The sequence below is a fragment of the Haemorhous mexicanus genome, chromosome 14 (genome assembly GCF_027477595.1).
Source record: "Haemorhous mexicanus isolate bHaeMex1 chromosome 14, bHaeMex1.pri, whole genome shotgun sequence".
Taxonomy (NCBI): Eukaryota; Metazoa; Chordata; class Aves; order Passeriformes; family Fringillidae; genus Haemorhous; species Haemorhous mexicanus.
In genome coordinates, this window is record NC_082354.1 from 2,203,356 (window position 1) to 2,223,314 (window position 19,959).

Below are 19,959 nucleotides of genomic sequence, written 5' to 3' on the forward strand. Positions count from 1 at the left end.
CAGAAGACATGTGAGCCCCATGATCATCCCAAGAAACAGACAACATTAAAAGAATGGCAATGTATTGGTGAGTTGCTGTAGGAAGATTCCTACAAAAGTGGGTTAAAAGCAGGAATTCCCTGCAGGATTGGTTTGGATCTCTAGAACTGCACATTTCTCCACTCCAGTTGAGATGTGAGTAAATCTGAGCTAAAAGCAATAAATCCATTAATATTTACAGCTCTGGACTTTCATCTGCTGGATGACTTTCAGTGGAGAGCCGTGGAGCAGCGGGGCCTATTGGGATACCTGGATGTGGGAAACCTCACACTCAGAGTGTCTCAGTGGTTTAACCCTCTGGTTTAGCACAGGCTCACTAAAATTCGAGCACAGAAAAGGAGAAAGTCCCTGGAGAGAAGACATTTTTCCATTGTAAATGTTTTGCTGAGGGTTTGCTGCATCAGCGCTCACTTAGGGGGAAATCTGAGGCTTGGAGTGTCATTTCCTGCTGGCAAAATGGTTTTCTGGAGCAGGGAAGTTGTGGTTTGGGTCTGACAACTCCACTTCCCCAAGAGAGATTTAGTCTAGGACCAACAGGTGGGAGATTGGGATTAAGTTCAGGGTAGGAACCCAAATATCCAACTTGGGAATGGTTTTGTGTTCAGCTCCTCAGAGGTGTGGCTACAGACAAGGATTCCAGAGCTGCTCCCGACATCCAGAGAGGGATTTCCCTACATGTTGGACATGGTGATGGAGTTGAAGTAGCTCAGCAAGTCCTCCATGGTGAAGTCGAGGGCAATCCCTGCTCCTGCATAGCAGCATTGGATGAGCTCTTCAAACTCTCGGTACTGCTGGATGAACCCCTGCTCCATGGCCTGCCACACCACCTGGAAAAGGAGAAACCCTGCTCCATGGCCTGCCACACCACCTGGAAAAGGAGAAACCCTGCTCCATGGCCTGCCACACCACCTGGAAAAGGAGAAACCCTGCTCCATGGCCTGCCACACCACTTGGAAAAGGAGAAACGCTGCTCCATTGGCTGCCACACCACCTGGAAAAGGAGAAACCCTGCTCCATGGCCTGCCACACCACCTGGAAAAGGAGAACCCTGCTCCATGGCCTGCCACACCACCTGGAGAAGCAGAACCCTGCTCCATGGCCTGCCACACCACCTGGAAAAGGAGAAACCCTGCTCCATGGCCTGCCACACCACTTGGAAAAGGAGAAACCCTGCTCCATGGCCTGCCACACCACCTGGAAAAGGAGAACCCTGCTCCATGGCCTGCCACACCACCTGGAGAAGCAGAACCCTGCTCCATGGCCTGCCACACCACCTGGAAAAGGAGAAACGCTGCTCCATTGGCTGCCACACCACCTGGAAAAGCAAATCTCAGCTCCTTCCCCTGCCCCTGCAGCCACCCAGGCAATGCAGTCCTGAATCCCAGCCATCCCAGTGTCACACCCATCCCACTCCAGTTACCGGCAGAAGATTTTCCTCTGGGGACAGCTGTTTTTGGATTGTCCTGTAGAGGCTCTCCAGGGCCCTTTTGACTTCCTTGCCAGGATATTTTTCGATGACTTTCCGGAGTTCCTGCTTGCTGTAGGCCAGCTGGAAGCTGACCTCCTCTTCCTTCACCCCCTGAGCCAGGCGGGCCTTGACTCCCTCAAAGAAATGCTGGGAAGGGAAGGAGACATTCCATGAGGAGCCATCCCAAGGTGGATTCCTGCACCAGGGCTGACACCTGAGTGCTGCCCTCAGTTCCCATGTCTAATTCAGTTAAAATTAAGAATTTAAGGATGTTTAATGGAGTGCTGGAGATTTTTATCCTCCAGGAAAGCAGAACATAGGGAATTTCATGGTTCCCTCCCCTCCCTGCTCAACAAGCAGCATCCCTAAGGGTGGCAGGCCCATGGAGCAATGGGACTGCTGGAAAATCCCTCCAGTTCCTTGGTGCTCCCCTCAATTTTCTCCCCACAGAGGGTTTGGAGCCAAAGGTGGGGAAGGGGGATCCCAGAACCTGCAGAGGTGTAAGGCAAAGCCGGAATTTTTCTCAGTTCTCCAGACATCTCTGCCAGAGCTGGACAGGACCCTCACTCCACATCTGCTGTAAAACAAGGGAATAATCCCTTCCTTCATCCTCCTGTCTCTTCATACATCCCAAGAATCTGTTTGGGTATTCCAGCTGCAACTTGGCTGTGGAGAAATACTCTAAATCCCAAGGATTTTGAATTCCCAAATGTACAGACTGTTTCCAAGAACCAGGAATTGACCTCTGCATTACTTACACCTCTTTGCACCTCCTCCTGGTGAAGAGAAACTGGGAGAGCTGGAGAAGGCCATGCTAGGATTTTCAGGTGCTCTCATATCCCACTCAATTTCTTGTGAGAAATAAAATGATCCTTTCCCTCGGAAAAGGGAGGAATTGAAGCCATAGCAGAGCTCAGGTAGCACAAGACACGGAGCTGATTTTATAGCCAAGCCAACAAATGTTTGACAGCAAGGACTGGAACCAAATTGGAAGTAACAGGTCCCATAAATAATTCCAGCTGAGCTCCATCTGCGAGACATTTTAGGGAGATGGAAGGAGCGGAAGAGCTGCAGCCTCGGGAAGGAGGGAATGTCTGTTTGAATTAGCAGAGCCAGATGCTCTTAGCTCAGTTAACAAAGCAGCCACTTGGGAAGTGTTGGATGGATCAGCCCAGGCAGCTGTGAAAAAAGAGCTGGGATCTGCCAGATGCCGGCACGCAACTGGAGTGGGAATGGGAGAACACTGGGAACAAATGGGGAGCAAACTGGGACCAAACTGGGAACAAACTGGGAACAAACTTAGAACAAATGGGGAGCAAACTGGGAACAAACTGGGAACAAACTGGGAGCAAACTGGGAACAAACTGGGAACAAACTGGGAACAAACTGGGAACAAACTGGAAACAAACTGGAAACAAACTGGAAACAAACGGGGCAAACTGTTAACAAACTGCTAACAAACTGGGAGCAAACTGGGAGCAAGCTGGGAAAAAACTGGGAGCAAACTGGGAACAAACTGGAAACAAACTGGAAACAAACTGGAAACAAACTGGAAACAAACGGGGCAAACTGTTAACAAACTGCTAACAAACTGGGAGCAAACTGGGAGCAAGCTGGGAGCAAACTGGGAGCAAACTGGGAACAAACTGGGAACAAACTGGGAGCAAACTGGGAACAAACTGGGAGCAAACTTTTAACAAACGGAGCAAACTGTTAACAAACTGTTAACAAACTGGGAGCAAACTGTTAGCAAACTGGGAGCAAGCTCCCCACCAATGCTTTGGAATTCTGGCCCCCATGTCTTGGTTCACCATTTGGAAATGGGTGCGAGGAGAAGGCAGCAGGAAAATGAAAAAACCCACCCATGGTTTGGATTGTCAGAAGAGGGGGTGGGAAAGGCTTCCTTGGGGAAGAGGAGGGCTGGTCACCTTGTCTGGATATAAGGAACTTCTTCCAGTGAGAACGAGCTGGGATGGTCAATCAAACCTGCCCAGGGATGTGATGGAGTCCCACCACTGGAGCTTTCAGGATGTGACTGGACAGGGAGCTACAGAACCTCACCCAAGCAGTGAAGTTTGGGCTGGGTGATCCTTTGGGATCCCTTCCAGCCTGGGATTCTGTGATGCTGCTGAGGTGGGACTGCACAGCCAGACCCAGCAGTGGTCAGGGAAGGGAACACTGCGCAGGGCATTCCACATCTGCTGCATTCCCCTTCCTTCATCCTCCTGTCACTTCATACAGCCCAAGAATCTGTTTGGGTATTCCTGCTGCAATTTTTCTGTGGAGAAATACCCTAAATCCTAAGGATTTAGAGTTCCCAAATGTACAGACTGTTTCCAAGAACCAGGAATGGGCTCCTGCACGATTCACACCCCTTTGCACCTTCCCTTGGTGTCTGTGCTCAGACTGGGAGAGCTGGAGAAGGCCATGCCAGGATTGTGGGAATCCCTGAGCAGAATGAAATCCAGGGGCTGTCATATCCTGTGACAACAAAGTAAGATGATCCCAGACTGGATCCAGGGCAGGGAGGTTTGAACACCAGTAAATCCAGAGTTTTGGGAAGAGCCCTTGGAGGCCCAGGCCAGGGTCCTGTGCTCACCTTGAGCCTCTCCAGGGGCTGGCCCACGTACGTGGTGATGTATTTCTCCATGTGCTCCCTGGACCTTTGCTTGGCTTCTCTCTTCTTGCCCTCCAGGCAGGGGATGTTCCTTTGGCACAGGAAGTTGTGGATGTGGTGGAAATTTTCCATCATTACCATATCCGTGTTCACCCTCAGGTTTGCTGAGGAGAGGCTGCTGACTGGAAAGGAGGGAGGGAGTCAGGTGTGGAGAGAAGCTCCTGCAGGCTCTCAGGAGGGATGTGCCTTTGGGATGGCTCATTTGAACCATCTGACTTCAGAGAGAGTAATTATAACATGAATCCTGATCCCTGTCCATTATTCCCTGCCTGACCTGCCAACATTCCTGGAGCCTGGCAGGGCCGTGTCCATGTCCATGGATTTATCAGTGGGTCACCCCAGGCTCACCTAGTGGTGGGAGCTGTCCCTCTGCCCCACCTCGTGATCTGTGGTCAGAGCTGGGAATTCTGCAGCCCCTCAGGTCCTCTCCAGGCAGGAAAACAGGATATTTCCACTGACAGGAAGCTGAGGGCTCCAGCTGGGACAACACAGGGATCTACTGGAAGCTCCCCACCCCGCTCTCCCAACCCCTCTCTCCCTACCAACAGCCCTTGGTGGTTTTGTGGGAATTTTTCTGGCTCCCAAGACCCTGTAGGAGGAGACTGATCCATGAGGAGCTCTCCCTCCACAGTGGGGCAGGAGATGTTGGAACTGGATCCAAAGCTGAGCCCTTGTGTGTAAGCTGAGCCCAGTCACCCCCCGGGCCCATCCCCCTTGACAGAGCACCCAGGATCTGCCTGGTGCTCCCAGGACCTTGCTCGGGCAGAGATTTCAGTGCTCAGGGACAGGCAGCTCACCCTGCCCTGCTGGCCCAGCTGGTCACTCCTGCAGCTGCAGGGGACATTTCCTGACCAGCACACCCAGCCTTGGCACTCACTGCTGCTGAAGACACTGCTGGCCAGCCTGAGCTGGGCCTTGTCCAGGTCCCCCCGGCGCTGGGATGTCTGGAACACCTCCTCAGAGAGGGCCACGAGCTCCTGGAAGCGGCTGACACTGGGCAGGATCCCCCCTCTCGTCCTGCTGGCAGCCTTGGCCTCCTCCATCTCCTTGCACAAGGTCCCCTGAGAATGACACAGAGGTGGCACCCTCAGATCTGACCTTGTTTGGAGGAGCACAGGCCAGGAAACAGGGCAAGGAACTGGGATTGGGAAGGCTTCTGCCATTTACAATGCATTCTGCAATCCCAAGGGATGCTATACTCCAAGTTTGAGGCTGGCATGGAGCTGTGTCATTGGCAGGGGCTGCCCAGGGAGCTTTGGGGTCCCCATCCCAGGAGGTGGCCAAAGAACACCTGGATGTGGCACTCAGAGCTCTGGGCCGGGGACAAGCTGGGGATCAGGCACAGCTTGGACTCAGTGATTGTGGAGGTCTTCTCCAACCTCCATGGCTCTCTTTGGAAGGTTCTGGAAGAGGTCAAACATCCCTCAGGTCTCTTGGGCTCCCTCCCACCCTGGACACTCACGATGCATTTGTTGAAGTTGTTCTTGGCCAGGAGCAGCACGTTCCCCAGGAGGGTGTGGAGGAAGGACGAGGGGGGAGCTGAGCAAGGGCCCCAGGTCCCAAACACGGAGTCACTCAGGGTCACCAGCACCTGCAGGCAGCCCAGTGGGTGAGCCTTGCTGCAGACATCCAGAAATGCCCTCAGCTCCGGCTCCAGGCAGCTGAAGAGCTGACTCAGCAGTTGGGTTGTGGCTTCTTCTGGCCTTAAAAACCACACCAAATCATGGGAAAGGTCAGGAGTTACCTGGGAGGGGACACTTCAGCCTGTGTCCCGTCAGAGGACCCAGGGTATCCCATCCCCCACCTACTGGCTCTGGCTCTTGGTACGAGGAGGGTCCTCTGGAGGTGCCGTGGGCTCTCCTCCCTTAGTGGCAGATCCCTGAAAAAAGATTAGAGTGGAAATTATCAAAGGATCCCTTTGGGACGGGCCCCAAACCCCCTCCCTGGGCAGGGACACCTCCCACTGTCCCAGGCTGCTCTGTCCAGCCTGGCCTTGGGCACTGCCAGGGATGGAGCAGCCACAGCTGCTCTGGGAATTCTATCCCAACACCTCCCCACCCTCCCAGGGAGGAATTCCTCCCCAATATCCCAGCTAAACCCACCAAATGATGACTTGTCTGCTCTCCCTCAGCCAGGAAAATGAGCTCTGGATTTATTTCTGCTGCCTCTCGTTTAATGCTTGGAGACCCCTGATTTTCCTGGAGCTGTGAATTAAATTCCATTTAATTCTCCCCTTAAGCTTCCCCACTGCTGGTTCCTGGAGGATGAGAGCCCAGGTACCCATGGATGTGCCAGGCTGGGAAACGGGCCTGGAGAGGACACGGTGCTCACCCTCTCCTCCAGCTCCACGGAGCCACAGCTGAGGCAGAAGAATTCCTGCAGGAATTGCTGCTCCAAGGTGCAGAGGGGCTGCAGCTCGCTCAGCACCTGCTCCAACACCTGCTGAGAAACCACCTTTGGTCTGGGAACCCTCTGGGACTCGCTGGGGACACCGGAGCAGCTCCTTGCCCACCTGAGGGGACATGGGGAGCACAGGGAGAGCCTCAGGCTCTGCCCCAGGGAGGGACCTCGGGCTGGGAGGGATGGGGAAGTGCTGAGGAGCCCCCAGCTCCTTACCCTGCGCATGTTCCCCCTGGCCAGGGTGTCCTCCTGGCTGTCCCTGCTCCTGGGGAGGCTCCACCGGGGCTGCTTGGTCCCTGCTGGCTTCTCCCACATTTCCTGCAGACCTGCACGGGGTGTGGGATGTCAGAAACCTCCTCCCTCTGGGATTCTCCAGCTCCTGGAGTCCTGGACAGCTAAAGTCTTAAATGTCTCTTTTTATGTCTGACCTCATGCATGAATTAATCTTTTTCCTGTTGCATTCAGATAAATGAGGAATTAAGATGAAATTCCCTTTTTTTTTTCCTCTGCCTTCTCACCTGTTTCTCCCTATTTTTCATTATTTTTGTTTCATTAAACTGCCTTTTGATTTCACTGATTGAGGTGTCTATCCTTTTGCTGCCTTGTGCTTACTCCTGACAACTGGGTTGTGGAAAATCCCAAGGGATAAGAGAACAGATCAGCACAAAAACCTGCAAAAGCCTCAGGAAAATTATTTGGTGTTTAATTTTGATTGTAAATTGCCATAAAAAATATCCAGGGGAGGTGGGAATGGCTTTTTCTCAAAAAATGCCCTTTTAAAATTAAAATCTTTCACCTGGAAATAAATATATTTCTCCAACATTGGCAGTTTTAGCACTGGGGGCTTGGCCTGAATGGAAAAGTTGAAAAAATCCTTTGAAAGATGTGTTTAAAAAACATTTTTCTATTCCCTGAAAGGAATCAGTGGGGAAACATCCAGATTATTTCCTAATTATTTCCAGAAATGGGAATCATTCCCCTATTCCAAAGGTTCTGGGGGAATCAGGCCACCTCTCCATCAATCATAGTATCTCAAATATCCTTATTTGAGCCACTCCTGAAGGGTTTTCCCTTTGGGAAGGTTTTGTGAGCTCCACACTAAGCAGGGATGAGGGATGAGCCAGCCCTGCTCATGACCTCAGCCTTGCTAAAACCAGGACTAAACTAAGGAGCTGCTTCTTAGCCTTTTTCTCACCATTTCATTATAATCTCACCAGCTGGGAAGTGGCAAAACCAGGAAAAACATAAATCTTCCAACAGCAAATGGGAAAGAATTTAACAAGCCTACAGAAAACGGAATGGCAAAATGAGAAAGGACTTAATTACTGGCCCCTAATTAATTATAAACAGCTCGAGGTTGCCTTTTAAACTCTCCCATCACATAAGGCAAGAAATCAGCAGGTGGTGCCATAAAGAAAATCCTTTATGAGGGCAGGGAATCAGCCCAAAAAATTTACTGGGATAATCAGGAGAAAGGAAATGGCCTGGAGACCTGGACTGAGATATTTTCCAGCAGGGATGAAGGATTTTTAACAGAAGGGGTGAGGGAAGTTTGACAGCAGGGATGAGGGGTGCTTTGGGGCAGGGATGAGGGATATTTTTGGGCAGGGATGAGGGATATTTTGGGTCAGGGATGAAGGATATTTTGGGGCAGGGATGAAGGATGTTTTGGGGCAGGGATGAGGGATATTTTTGGGCAGGGATGAGGGATATTTTGGGGCAGGGATGAAGGATGTTTTGGGTCAGGGATGAGGGGTGCTTTGGGGCAGGGATGAGGGATGTTTTGGGGCAGGGATGGAGGATATTTTCCAGCAGGGATGAGGGATATTTTTGGGCAGGGATGAGGGATATTTTGGGGCAGGGATGAAGGATGTTTTGGGTCAGGGATGAAGGAAGTTTGACAGCAGGGATGAGGGATGTTTTGGGGCAGGGATGGAGGATATTTTCCAGCAGGGATGAGGGATATTTTTGGGCAGGTTTCCTCACAGCTCGGGCTCCATCCATGAGCAGGAAGGACCGTGGATGAGGTTCCTGCAGAAGTGCAGCAAAGCCAAACCTGTCCTGCCAGCCTCCCGGGCCAGCCAGCTCTGCAGGAGTATTGCAGCAGGAGGCTCCAGGAGCAGGGATAGCCCTGGGGCAGCTCCTGCAGCGTGTGCAGCACCCTGAGAGCCACACTGGGAATTCTGGCCTGTCCTGGAGGTGGGAAGGGGTCACCTTCCCCTGCAGAGGAAGGGGGATGCTGTCCCCCTGCTCTGCCCTCAGTGCTGCAGAGATGGCACAGAGAGCTCGGCTGGGGCACCGCCAGCCCCGGGGAAGGTGCCACTGCCTCTGTGGGCACAACTTGCTAAAAGTTCCCCCTTTTCTCACAAACTGTGAGGTTGTTCCAATGCTCTGCTCACATCAAGGATGGGCTGAACAGCCCCTGGGGCTTTCTGCCCACCCCAGACCTGTCCTCACCCTCTGGAGCAGAGCGGGGACACCCCAGGATAACCAAATTCACCTGTCCTGTCCTGCCCGTGGAGCAGCCCCAGTGCTGGGCAGACACTTTGGGCTGATTTCTACTGGAGCAGGAACACCCTGTAGCCTGCCAAGGGTTTTCTCCTGGGGTTTAATCCCTCCTGGTTTACAGACTCATGTAGGATTTAAAGATAGGTAAAATACTGAAAGGAAATCCCAGTTTTAATGTTTATGGAAGGGGATGGGGCAGACTGGCTGCCACACGTGCCCTGCATCCCCTTTTGTTTAATTTAACAACTTTATTCCCAGAAATGGTCCAGTGGTGCCCATTTAGGTGCCATTAGGACTATTTAGGTGAAATTTTCCTCCTTTTTTTTCACAGACTGCTGTGCAGGTATTTGTGTCAGCACTCCCCATCCTGCTTTGATCCCAGGGTCTGAGGTGCCCTGTTTTCCCAGCAGCTGAGTGTCTTTCCCGGGGGAGTGATGCTGGGCAGGAGGAGCTGGAGGGGATGGTGGGGAGGTTTTGGGTGTGAGGAACCCTAAAAGTGGGAGCCACCAACCCCATTCCTTCAGCTCCATCCCCTGGCTTGGGATCTGGACACCAGCGCTGAAGGAAGTGCAGAGCTGGAAGTACTGACTCTGATGGACAAAACACATCAGCCTGACCTTCAAACTGGGCCAAACTGGCCTGGAAATTTCCATTACAGCCCTTTGTTTTGCTGACGGAAAATGTGACTTGTGGGCCATAAAAAATTTCCAGAGGAGACAGATCAGTTTCTCTTTTTATCTTCAGAAACACCTGACTGGAATATTTTGAGTCAGACCCAGCGATTTTGGTGGAAATGAGCACCTTGGGACAGCAGGGTCTGGCAGTCAGCTCACTGTGAAATCATTCCATAAATATTGCTGTGAATTCCCTCTGTCTTCTGGGACAGGCTTCCCCCTGCAGGGGAAAGTGCCTGAGGAATTTGGCATGAAATATGGACCAGGCTTGAGAGAATCCTAAAATCCCAGAATGCTTTGGGCTGGGGTGACCAAAAAATCATCTCATTCCACCCCTGCCACGGGCAGGGACACCTTTCACTCACTATCCCAGGTTGCTCCAAGCCTGTCTGACATGGTCTGGAACACTTCCAGGGATGGGGGAGTTACAGGGTCTTCCTGGAGCCTTCTCCAGGCTGAACAACCCCAGATCCCTCCACGTGTCCTCACAGGGGAGGAGCTCCAGCCCTTGGAGCAGGTGAAGGCAAGGGAAGAGAAAACCTGGTGGGGTTTTTTTAGGAGATAATGGTGGAGTGGGAATCTTTGAGAGCCAGGGAGAAGGGAGCTGACAACAGGCTTTGTTTTCCAGGCTTTTCTACATCCCCCTCTCTCTCCTGTGGCTGCTTGGAACGCCATCCCAGCCACCAGTGTGTCATTCCTGAGCCCTGCACAGGGAAGGACACAAAAGCTCCGGCTCTGAGGGGCAGCTGAACAAAAGTGGGGAATTCATGGAGCCAAGGCTCTCACCAACACTGCCTGCTGTGGAGCAGAGCTGGCTTTTCCCACCCTGCCACCTGCAGGGCCAGGAAATAAAGTCCTGGAGCAAGCCTGGGGGAGCCACCTGTGCTGGAGGTGACTGTCACCATCCCTGGGTGCCAAACCCTGCCCAGCAGCACAGGGGGCAGATTTTGAACCACTCACTTCCTTTTCTTCTTCCTGACAGGGACATCTTGGCCTGTTCAAAAAGGGCTTTGATTTCCCGCTCGTAGAGCCTGCCAAGGTTCTGGGAATACACCTGGAATGGGGAGGAAAGGCCAGGTAAGAGCAAAAAGTCCAGATCTGGGCATTCCAGACCTTTCACTTCAGCACAACCCTGGGACCCCCCGGCTTCCTGTCGGGCACAGAGCTCCAGGCTGGCTGGACATCCCCAGAAGGACCAAGCTCTGGAAGCTCAGGGGTCTCACAGCTCTGGTGAGAGCCAGGTCCCACCAGGAACTCCCCAGCTGGACCTGCCTGTTCCCAAGGAAGGTTTGCAGTGGTTGCTGAGGGTTTCAGCCCTACCTTGGGGAGGTCCCAGAACAGAGAAGGGTTTGTGTTCTTCAGCCAGGCCATGAGGGGGGTGTAGGGCAGCAGCTCCTCGTGGTGGGGTCCATGGCTTGGGGCAGCCACGGTGCCAACGGGGGCACCAAGAGCAGGGGCCTGGGAATTGCCCTGAAGGGAGAGAAATGACAGAAAAAATTCACATCAAACAGCCTTGAAAATCTGCTGGGACACTGCACCCGCAGAGTTGTGCGGGTGGGGTTGGAGTGGGGCGGGTTCGGAGCAGATCCAGATGGAAAAGTTTACTCAGGGATGTGCCCAGCCAAGCTCTGCAAATCTCCAAGGATGGAAATCCCACAGCTCCTTCCCAGCTCCCTTCTCAGAACTACTGCTTGAAAGCAAAGGATTTAAAGAAGTAAGGATTTGGGAATTGCTCCTATCCACGGAAGGAAATCTCTGGGATTGCTGCCCACAGGGGTCTTGTCCATCAAACCTTTTGAACTGCCAGATCAGTAGTGGAAGGTGTTAATCAAAGGGATTTTAGATTACAAACAAATCAACAACCCCCAAAATAAAATAAGAAAACCTAAATGAAAAATCTCCAGACCTAAGGACTTAGGGAATGTCACCAGAGGGATTTTGGGAGCATGGATTTCTCCTACATCCCTGGAAAATTAACCTGAAGAGGGAAGGACAACAGCAAGGGGAAGGTATGTGGGAAGATCTCTTTGGAGAGACAATTTGGGAAAATCCTGTCACAGCAGCATCTCCTGCACCACTGGCCTGACCTCCCCAATTTCCCAGGATTTAAGGCTGCCATGAAGAGTGGAGCCTACCTGCAGCTCGAAGATGTTGGTGATGTGGTTGATGAAGGAGCTCTCAAAGTTCTGCTTGAGGGTTTCAAACAGGATCAGCTGCTCTGCCACTGCCTGCAGCTTCCGGTAACCTCGAGGGAAAAAAGGATATTTTGGGATTTGAGGGGATTTGAGGGGATCTGGGGGAGGTGCAGACCCACACCCCTCAGAAAACTGGGAACTTAGACAGAAGTCTTGAGATAAATCCACCCAAAAGCTGATGAATGGGCAAAAGCTTTCCTGTGGTACCAAGGAAATACAGACAAGGGATGGAAAATAAAATTTAAAAAATAAAAATTATCCATGAGTCTGACCTCAGCCAAGGAGACACGCCCAGTCTCACCACAAGGAAAACTTGGAATTTCCTGCCAGGATCAAGTCCCTGCACACTTCCAGGGATCCAAAAACTCCCACATCCTGCCACAACAAACTGCTGTTTTCCACGCTGGAGCACAGACAGCACCGACCAGGATTTCCAACCACAGCTTCCCCAGCTCCTTTCTGTGCTCCAAGAGGTGTCCACGCCTGGCGGGGTGATCCCGTGGGAGGAATCCCTGCTCCTACTCACTGGGGTGGATGGGAAGGTCCATGCAGGAGGACAGAGCCTGTGCTGCAGCCGTGCAGGCTCCGATGGCTGCGGGGCTGGACAGATCCACCCGGCTCAGGGCGGCGCGGTGCTCCCTGCTCAGCTGCAGCTGGCTCTGCAACACAGCCAGAGAGCACAGCTCAAACACAGCCAGCCCCTCATCCCTCCCATCCCATCCCATCCCATCCCATCCCATCCCTCCCATCCCATCCCATCCCATCCCATCCCATCCCATCCCATCCCATCCCATCCCATCCCATCCCATCCCATCCCATCCCATCCCATCCCATCCCATCCCATCCCATCCCATCCCATCCCATCCCATCCCATCCCATCCCTTCCCCTCCCCCTGGGAATGCTGCTGGCTGGAACAGCCAAGGGCTGCCCTCAGCAGCAGCTGGCTCTGCAACACAGCCAGAGAGCACAGCTGCAAACACAGACAGCCCTTCATCCTTCCCATTCCTTCTCATCCCTTCCCATCCATTCCCATCCCACTGGGAATGCTGCTGGCTGGGAATCCAGCAGCTGCTGTGTCCATCAGGCAATCCATGGAAGTCCCCATGAAAACCAATGTTCTGCTCAGGAACAGCTGCAGTGGTGGCCAAGGAAGGCCTGGTGTTGCAAGTTCTGCCTCTAATGAATTAATTAGTTCATTAATTGTTGGTTTTGTATTCCCAGGTCATGGTTATTTAATCAGCTTTGTCATTCCTAGTCCTGCCCTGGAAAAGGCCTTTCAGAGACCCCTCTGGGCCATGGTGAGGGACCTGCACATCCCAGCCCTCGTCTGGGCTTACAGCACCATCCCCCATTTCCCAGCCTTGCAGAGGAGCTCCATGGCCCTTGCAGACAATCAGAGCTTTCAGTGTTTAAAATTCCCTGGAAGTTTTTCCCAGCAGATTCAGCAGCTGAAGATTAATGTCCTCGCAAGCCCACGCACCGTGAGGAACAGGATCTCATCCATCAGCCTGCTCCTGTTGGAGGCGAGGCGCTGCAGCAGGGAGTTTTCCTGGTGGATGTGATCCATCTGCTGCCTCACAGCCCCCAGCAGCTCATCACAGACCTGCAGGGTCTCCTCCACCCTGGCCACCTCGGCCAGGGCCTCGTCAAGGGAGCTCATCAGCTGGGCCACCTGCTGCTCTGAGGAGATGATGGCTCGGAGGTTGGCCTGTGGGAAGCAGGAGCAGAGGGATTCAGAACTTGGCAGGGGATGTGTCACCATCCTGGGGTCAAATGTCCTGTCTCTCACCCTCCTGAGGCACGGCAGGGATCATGTCGCTGTAACCTGCAGGGTGTTGGTGGAAGTGCCACTGTCCTACCTTGGCCAAAGGCCACCTGCATGTCCCCAGGGCCAGGGCACACAGAACCCTGCCCTGGGCAAGGTGTCCCCTCAGGGCACTTCCAGCTACCCCAGGAAGCAAATTTCTGGGGAGTGTCCAGAGAAATCTGGCCATGAGCAGAAAAATCTCCATCGTTTCAGAGAGGCCACCAAGCCCTGCTGGTTGTGTGCCCTGGGAATGTGTCACTGCAGGAAGTGTCAAACCCTCCCCTCCATAAGTGGTGGAGTCTCCTGAGGACCTGAGTGTCCATCCCACAAGATTTCAGAGAATCCCAGTCTGGTTTGGGGTGGGAAGGGACCTTAAAGCTCTTCCCATTCCACCCCATGGGCAGGGACACCTCCCACAGTCCCAGGCTGCTCCAAGCCCCAGTGTCCAGCCTGGCCTTGGGCACTGCCAGGGATCCAGGGGCAGCCCCAGCTGCTCTGGGAATTCCAGCCCAGCCCCTCCCCACCCTGCCAGGGAACAATTCCCAATTCCCAACATCCCATCCATCCCTGCCCTCTGGCAGGGGGAGCCATTCCCTGTGTCCTGTCCCTCCATCCCTTGTCCCCAGCCCCTCTCCAGCTCTCCTGGAGCCCCTTCAGGCTCTGGAAGGGCTCTGAGCTCCCCTCTCCAGGTGGACACCCCCAGCTCTCCCAGCCTCTCTAACCCTGGACACTCATCTCCAAAAGCACCAACCATGCTCCACATTCTGCCTCCCTGCCACACCCAGGGACCCCATCCCATCCCACCAGCTCTGCCCAGAGCTTCCCATTTATTAATTGCTCTTTAATTAGAGCCAGAAGCCTCCCCCAGGCCTGTCCCTGCCACTCCTTCAGGCTGTCACATTGATGGGACATTGATGGGACAGTGCTGTGGGAAGGGGTTCTCCAGAGGCTCCAGGAACAGGAATATAACCCAGCTACAGCACAGAGCTGCTGGGAGCTGCCTGCAGTTCCACATGTGCTGGGATCCTGGAATTCTGGAGGAATATCAATGTCCAAATCAGAGCCTTTGGCCTCCTGGTGTCCCGGCCGTGCCATTCTTGCCTTTGGAGAAATCAACTTTTCCTTACTGCCAGTGCAGGGATTTCTGTGATTCCCAGAACAGCTGGGTCAGAGTAGGGTGATTAATATGGGAGAGGAAGCCAAGGTGCTATCACAGGGATGTGAGGAAAACATTGAAATGGATGCATGTGCTGGTCTAACTTGCTGGGATTAATAACATTTAATATTGGAGATTAAGGCTCGGAAATGGAAATGCTCATTAATTAATTTGTATTAGAGGGAAGTCACATTTATTCATTAGAGGGCATTAAAATAATGTATTCAACGGTGCCTTTCATCTCAAAAAACTTAATAAAGATGCATTTGTTGCTCTCCCAGGGTGTTTTACAGCTGGGAACAGTCACAAAGTGCCTGAATTCCTTGCCAGGAGCTGGCAGGAACAAACCTCAGGAGTTTGGGCTTCCAGATTAACTTCCAAGTGTAATAAATCATATATGGGAATACAGCAAGCTCTGCAGCTAAAGGAGGTTCGATTTAGGGTTTGTGGTTTCTTGTATGGTTTAGGATATTTCCTTTGGCTTATTTTATCCCCCGTTTTCCTTGGCTACCAACCATAAAATCCCAGATATTTTAGCAGATGATAAGTGCTCAAAGCAGCTTTCCTAGGTCTTTTGTTCCAGCACTTAAAGGAGAAATTTCCTCTGCAGAAATGCAATAAATCTCAGCAACCCAAATGGAGTCAGTAAAGCTCAGTAGTCAAAAGTCATGGAATGGTTGGGATTGGAAAGGGCCTTAAAGCCCATCCAGTTCCATCCACCCAGGGATGGGAGCCAGGGATACTGAAGGATCCTCTTCCAGGGGACCTTTGATCTCCTCTGTTTCATTTCCTCCCTTTCCCTTCCAAATCCATGGAAAACCACAGAATCCTGGAACAGTTTGGGATGGGAGGGACCTTAAAGCCCATTTTGTTCTAACAACTTCCACCAACCCAGGCTACCCCAAACCCCATCCAACCAGGCCTTGGACACTTCCAGGGATCCAGGGGCAGCCCCAGCTTCTCTGGGCACCGGTGCCAGGGCCTCCCCACCCTCACCAGGAATTCTGGAAATATCCTGTGCCTTTTCCACTGGCCCTTCCTACTGGTTTACATTTTCCTTTTCAATCTCCTTCCAGCTCTGTTTCATTTTTCTCCCCTTTTCACTCTCCCTGGATCCTGCTTTTCCTTCTGTAGGGACCCCTTTTGTCCTTTCCCCTTCCTCAGCAAGCCCCAGAGCACCCCACACCCCAGCACCCCACAGTCAGACACTTCCCCTTCCCGAACCTTCCCTGAACCTACCTGGAACCGACCTGGAACCTTCCCTTCCCAGAACTTTCCCTTTCCTTTCCCTTTCCCTTTCCCTTTCCCTTTCCCTTTCCCTTTCCCTTTCCCTTCCCTGAACTTCCCCTTCCCAGAACTTCCTGGAATTTCTCCCCAGGTGAAGGGAAGAGCTGCTGATGCCCAGAGACTCAGCTCCTCCTTCTGGGCACTCCATGGCTCCATTACCTCCTCCAGCCCCCGCAGCTCCTGATCCAGGTGCTCGGTGAAGGCCACGGAGTGGCTCAGCAGGGGCTCCTCGTGCTCCTCCATCAGCGCCAGCACGGCCGCGGCCTCCACCGCGCTCAGCCCCTGGAAGGTGCCCGGGCCCTCCTGGGAGGCACTCAGCCCCTCCTGGGAGGCACTCAGCCCCTCCTGGGAGGCACTCAGCCCCTCCTGCAGCTCAGCCTCCGCCCGCTCCTGCCCGTCCTGCTGCATCCCGGGGCCGCAGCTCTCTTCACAGACAGCAGCAGGCACAGCTCTCTCTCAGGGTTTTTCCTGGGCAAGGCAGTGAGAAGCACAGAGAGAAGAAGAGTGTGGTGGTGCTTGAGAGTCCCCAGGGCGAGGGAAGAGATGAAAATCTTGACTCCATGTGTCAGAAGGCTGATTTATTATTTTGTTATATATATTATATTAAAAGAAAATTATATACTAAAACTATGCTTTAAAAAGAGAAAGGAGACATCAGAAGGCAGGCAAAGAATGAATAATAAAATCCTATGACTGCTCACAGCCTCGACACAGTTTGACCATGATTGGTCATCAAGTAAAATAATCCACATGAGACCAATCAAAGATGCTCCTGTTGGTGAACCATCTCCAGACCAATTCCACAGCCATTAGGTAGTTATTGTTTACATTTCTTTTCTGAGGCCTCTCAGGTCCTCAGGAGAATAATCCTAGCAAAAGGATTTTCATAAAATATCACAGTGACAGAAGAGAAAACAACTCTTATCTCTACTCGCTGCCCCTGTTGTTTGGCACATGTGGAATGTGTCATGGAGATTGTTTACCCAAAGGGATTTGTTAACTGGACACCGGTGAGGGTTGTTTTCATGCCTTGGCCAATTGGGTCAAAGCTGTGTCCTGACTGTCTGAGACAGCCACGGGTTTTTCTTTAGTATCTCAGCAGTAAACTAGCTCTATAGTATGGTCAAGTCTCTCTTTAGTATGTAATTTAGTACAGTATTAGTGTAATATAGAATAGCTCAATAAAGCATTGGTTCAGCCTTCTGAGAGCATGGAGTCAGAGCACATCATTCCCTGGCTGGGGGCTCCCTGCATGGATACATCCCTGTGGGATGGGGATGGCCAGAGCCCTTTGGTGAGGTCATTTCAGCAGCCCTGCTCCAATCAGGGCCCGCTGAGGCTGAGGGGGGAATCCAGCAGGGGGAATGAGATCATGGAGTGGGGCAAAGAAAGATGGGTGTGGGATAAAGAGTCAGCTTGGCAAGAGGGACAAAACAGACACTGGGGCTGGGTTGGGATTTCCTTGCTCGTGTGTCCAGGATTGTGTGCTGAGCCATCCTCATGTGTCACACAAAGCTGGGACAAATTCCAGAGGCGAAGAAACTCCTCGATTTAAATCAGAAACTCCTCTAATTCAAATTAGACACGAGGAAGAAGGGTTTGATAATGAGGGTGGGGATGCCCTGGCACCCATTCCCATAGAAACTGTGGCTGCCCCTGGATCCCTGGCAGTGCCCAAGGCCAGGTTGGACATTGGCACTTGCAGCAGCCCGGGACAGTGGAGGTGTCCCTGTCCATGGTCCTTAAGGTCCCTTCCAACCCAAACCCGTGTTTTTCTATGAAATGTACTGAAAGTCATCTGTTGTGGAGTTAAACATACATACAAATAATGCATGTATATAAAATACATTTTATATTCACAGATGTATTTATTCCTTGATGAGGGGATGTCACCAGGCTCCTGCCCTGGTGTTACCAGCCTCATCTCCCCAGACCAGCCACTGCTGGAAATGAGATAAGTGTTTTTATTCCCAGTCTGGCTCTGTGTATCCATGGGCAGTGGATCAGGCAATGGCTGTGCCACCAGACACCCAAACCCAGCTCCTGCTGCTCCCCTCTCCAGACACCACCTCACCCTGTCCCACCACCCTCATTCACTGCCTGAATTTATTCACCTTTCACTGACAGGAACACTGCAAAAAGCTCAGAGCGCTCTGAGTGTGACAAGGCCATTAATTAACTAATTAATTCATTAATTACCTTCCACTGCACTGAGGGGTCGTTCACGAAGGGGACAGTGCTGGTTCAGCTTCCACAAGCACCGAGGAAGGATTTCTTCTCCTCCAAGCTGCTGGAGATCCACTTGTAAAACTTCTCCAAGTGAAGCTCACAGTCCAGGCTGGCCTAGATACCCACAGGTAATTAACACATCAATTAAAGAGGTTCAACCAGTCCTGGTCCAGCTCATTTAATTCCACATTACAGAACCCCTTCACCTTTTCCTGCAGTTTTGGGGGATGAGTTTTGACAGTGGCCAGTGAGATCCAAAGCAAGCCCAGAGTTCTGGTGCCTTCAGGATTCCCTGGCAGCTTCCAGGATCCCATGATCCAGCAGCTCCCCGAGCTGGAGGCTGGGTGCACAGCCCTGTGTTTAACAGCCCTTGAAGGAGCTGCCGTCCCTGCTCTCCTCTAATGGTTTTGGGATTATTCAGAGCATTGGCACTTCCAGCATCCTGCGGGAATGAGTTGGAAAGGGTGAGCAACTGGAGGTAAGAATTTGGGATAAATTCAGCACCCACCCCCACTGCAGATGTTCCCTCTGCAATCCCCATCCTGCTGAGATCTCTTCACTCCAGACTGGGAATGCTCAGAGGAGCCCCAGAAGGCTTCCCCAAGCTCAGCCCAGAAATCCCTCTGGAGGCAGTGTGGATAATGTGGGTAACCCAGCATCCCATGTCCGGGCAGGGGAAGGAAAATGGACAGGGAGGAAACACTCCTGGCATTTCCCATGTTGTTTCCATCCATACAAATGTTTCCATCTCCCTCTTCCCAAGGGATGTTGTCTCCTGGAGGGCATCTCCTGCACAGGAGGTGCAGTTTTGCCACTAAGCTTCTTGTATGTACAAGAACAATGGAGGCTGCTGAACTTGGAATATCCCACAGCTGGAAACTCCTTTCTGCACCACCCCCACTCTGCAGCACAGCCTGACCCTCCTGGAGAATTTCTAATTATGGGTACTAATCACCATCACAGCCATGGGGAGCTGATTGGGGTCACTGCAGTCCTCAGACGTGTTCACTCCTGGCCAGGTTGTTCCAAAATACCTTGAAGAGACACTTCCACCCGGGTGCCAGCCCCTGGGATGGCACAGAATTTCGTGAGGAGCTATTAAAGCAGGGACACGTTAATTAATTGCCTCATGAATATTCATGATGTTTTGGTCAAGGCAGCGGGAGCTTTAGCAGGGCTGGATCTGCTGTGTCAGCATTTGCTGGTGCCAGGGAAAGCCTGGTTTGAATTCTAGCTGCTGAGGGGGTCCCATTTGAGAGATGAGAAGGATAATTCTGGCTGGCTGCATGCAGGGAGCCAGGAAGGGGCAAGGAAGAGGCTCCAGGCATGGTGAGGGGAAGAGACAACTGGAGAATCAAGGAATAGTTTGGGATGGAAGGGACCTTAAAGCCCATTTTGTTCCAACACTTTCCACTATCCAGGCTGCTCCCAGCCCCATCCAACCCGGCCTTGGGCACTGCCAGGGATCCAGGGGTAGCCACAGCTGCTCTGGGCAGCCCCCCCCTCCTAGGGAACAAT

At 52.4% G+C, this 19,959-nt stretch overlaps 1 protein-coding gene across 2 annotated transcripts; it reads right to left on the reverse strand.

Moving 5' to 3' along the window:
* Window positions 1–45: 45 nt before the first annotated feature.
* Window positions 46–18,890, reverse strand: LOC132333795 (exocyst complex component 1-like). Of its 2 annotated transcripts, XM_059859235.1 has the most exons (16): window positions 18,648–18,890; window positions 18,412–18,555; window positions 16,372–16,680; window positions 13,443–13,670; window positions 12,488–12,620; window positions 11,902–12,011; window positions 11,087–11,236; window positions 10,727–10,820; window positions 6,801–6,910; window positions 6,516–6,623; window positions 5,993–6,063; window positions 5,647–5,887; window positions 5,062–5,245; window positions 4,107–4,306; window positions 1,460–1,654; window positions 46–866 (listed from the first exon to the last, which is right to left on the reverse strand). In XM_059859235.1, the coding sequence occupies exons 3-16, from the start codon at window positions 16,618–16,620 to the stop codon at window positions 711–713; spliced, it is 2,229 nt and encodes a 742-aa protein (XP_059715218.1). In that variant the 5' UTR covers window positions 16,621–16,680; window positions 18,412–18,555; window positions 18,648–18,890; the 3' UTR covers window positions 46–710. The 2 variants fall into 2 exon arrangements, with proteins under 2 accessions (XP_059715218.1, XP_059715219.1); XM_059859236.1 differs by lacking the exon at window positions 46–866 and having other exon boundaries at window positions 1,547–3,988.
* Window positions 18,891–19,959: the final 1,069 nt, after the last annotated feature.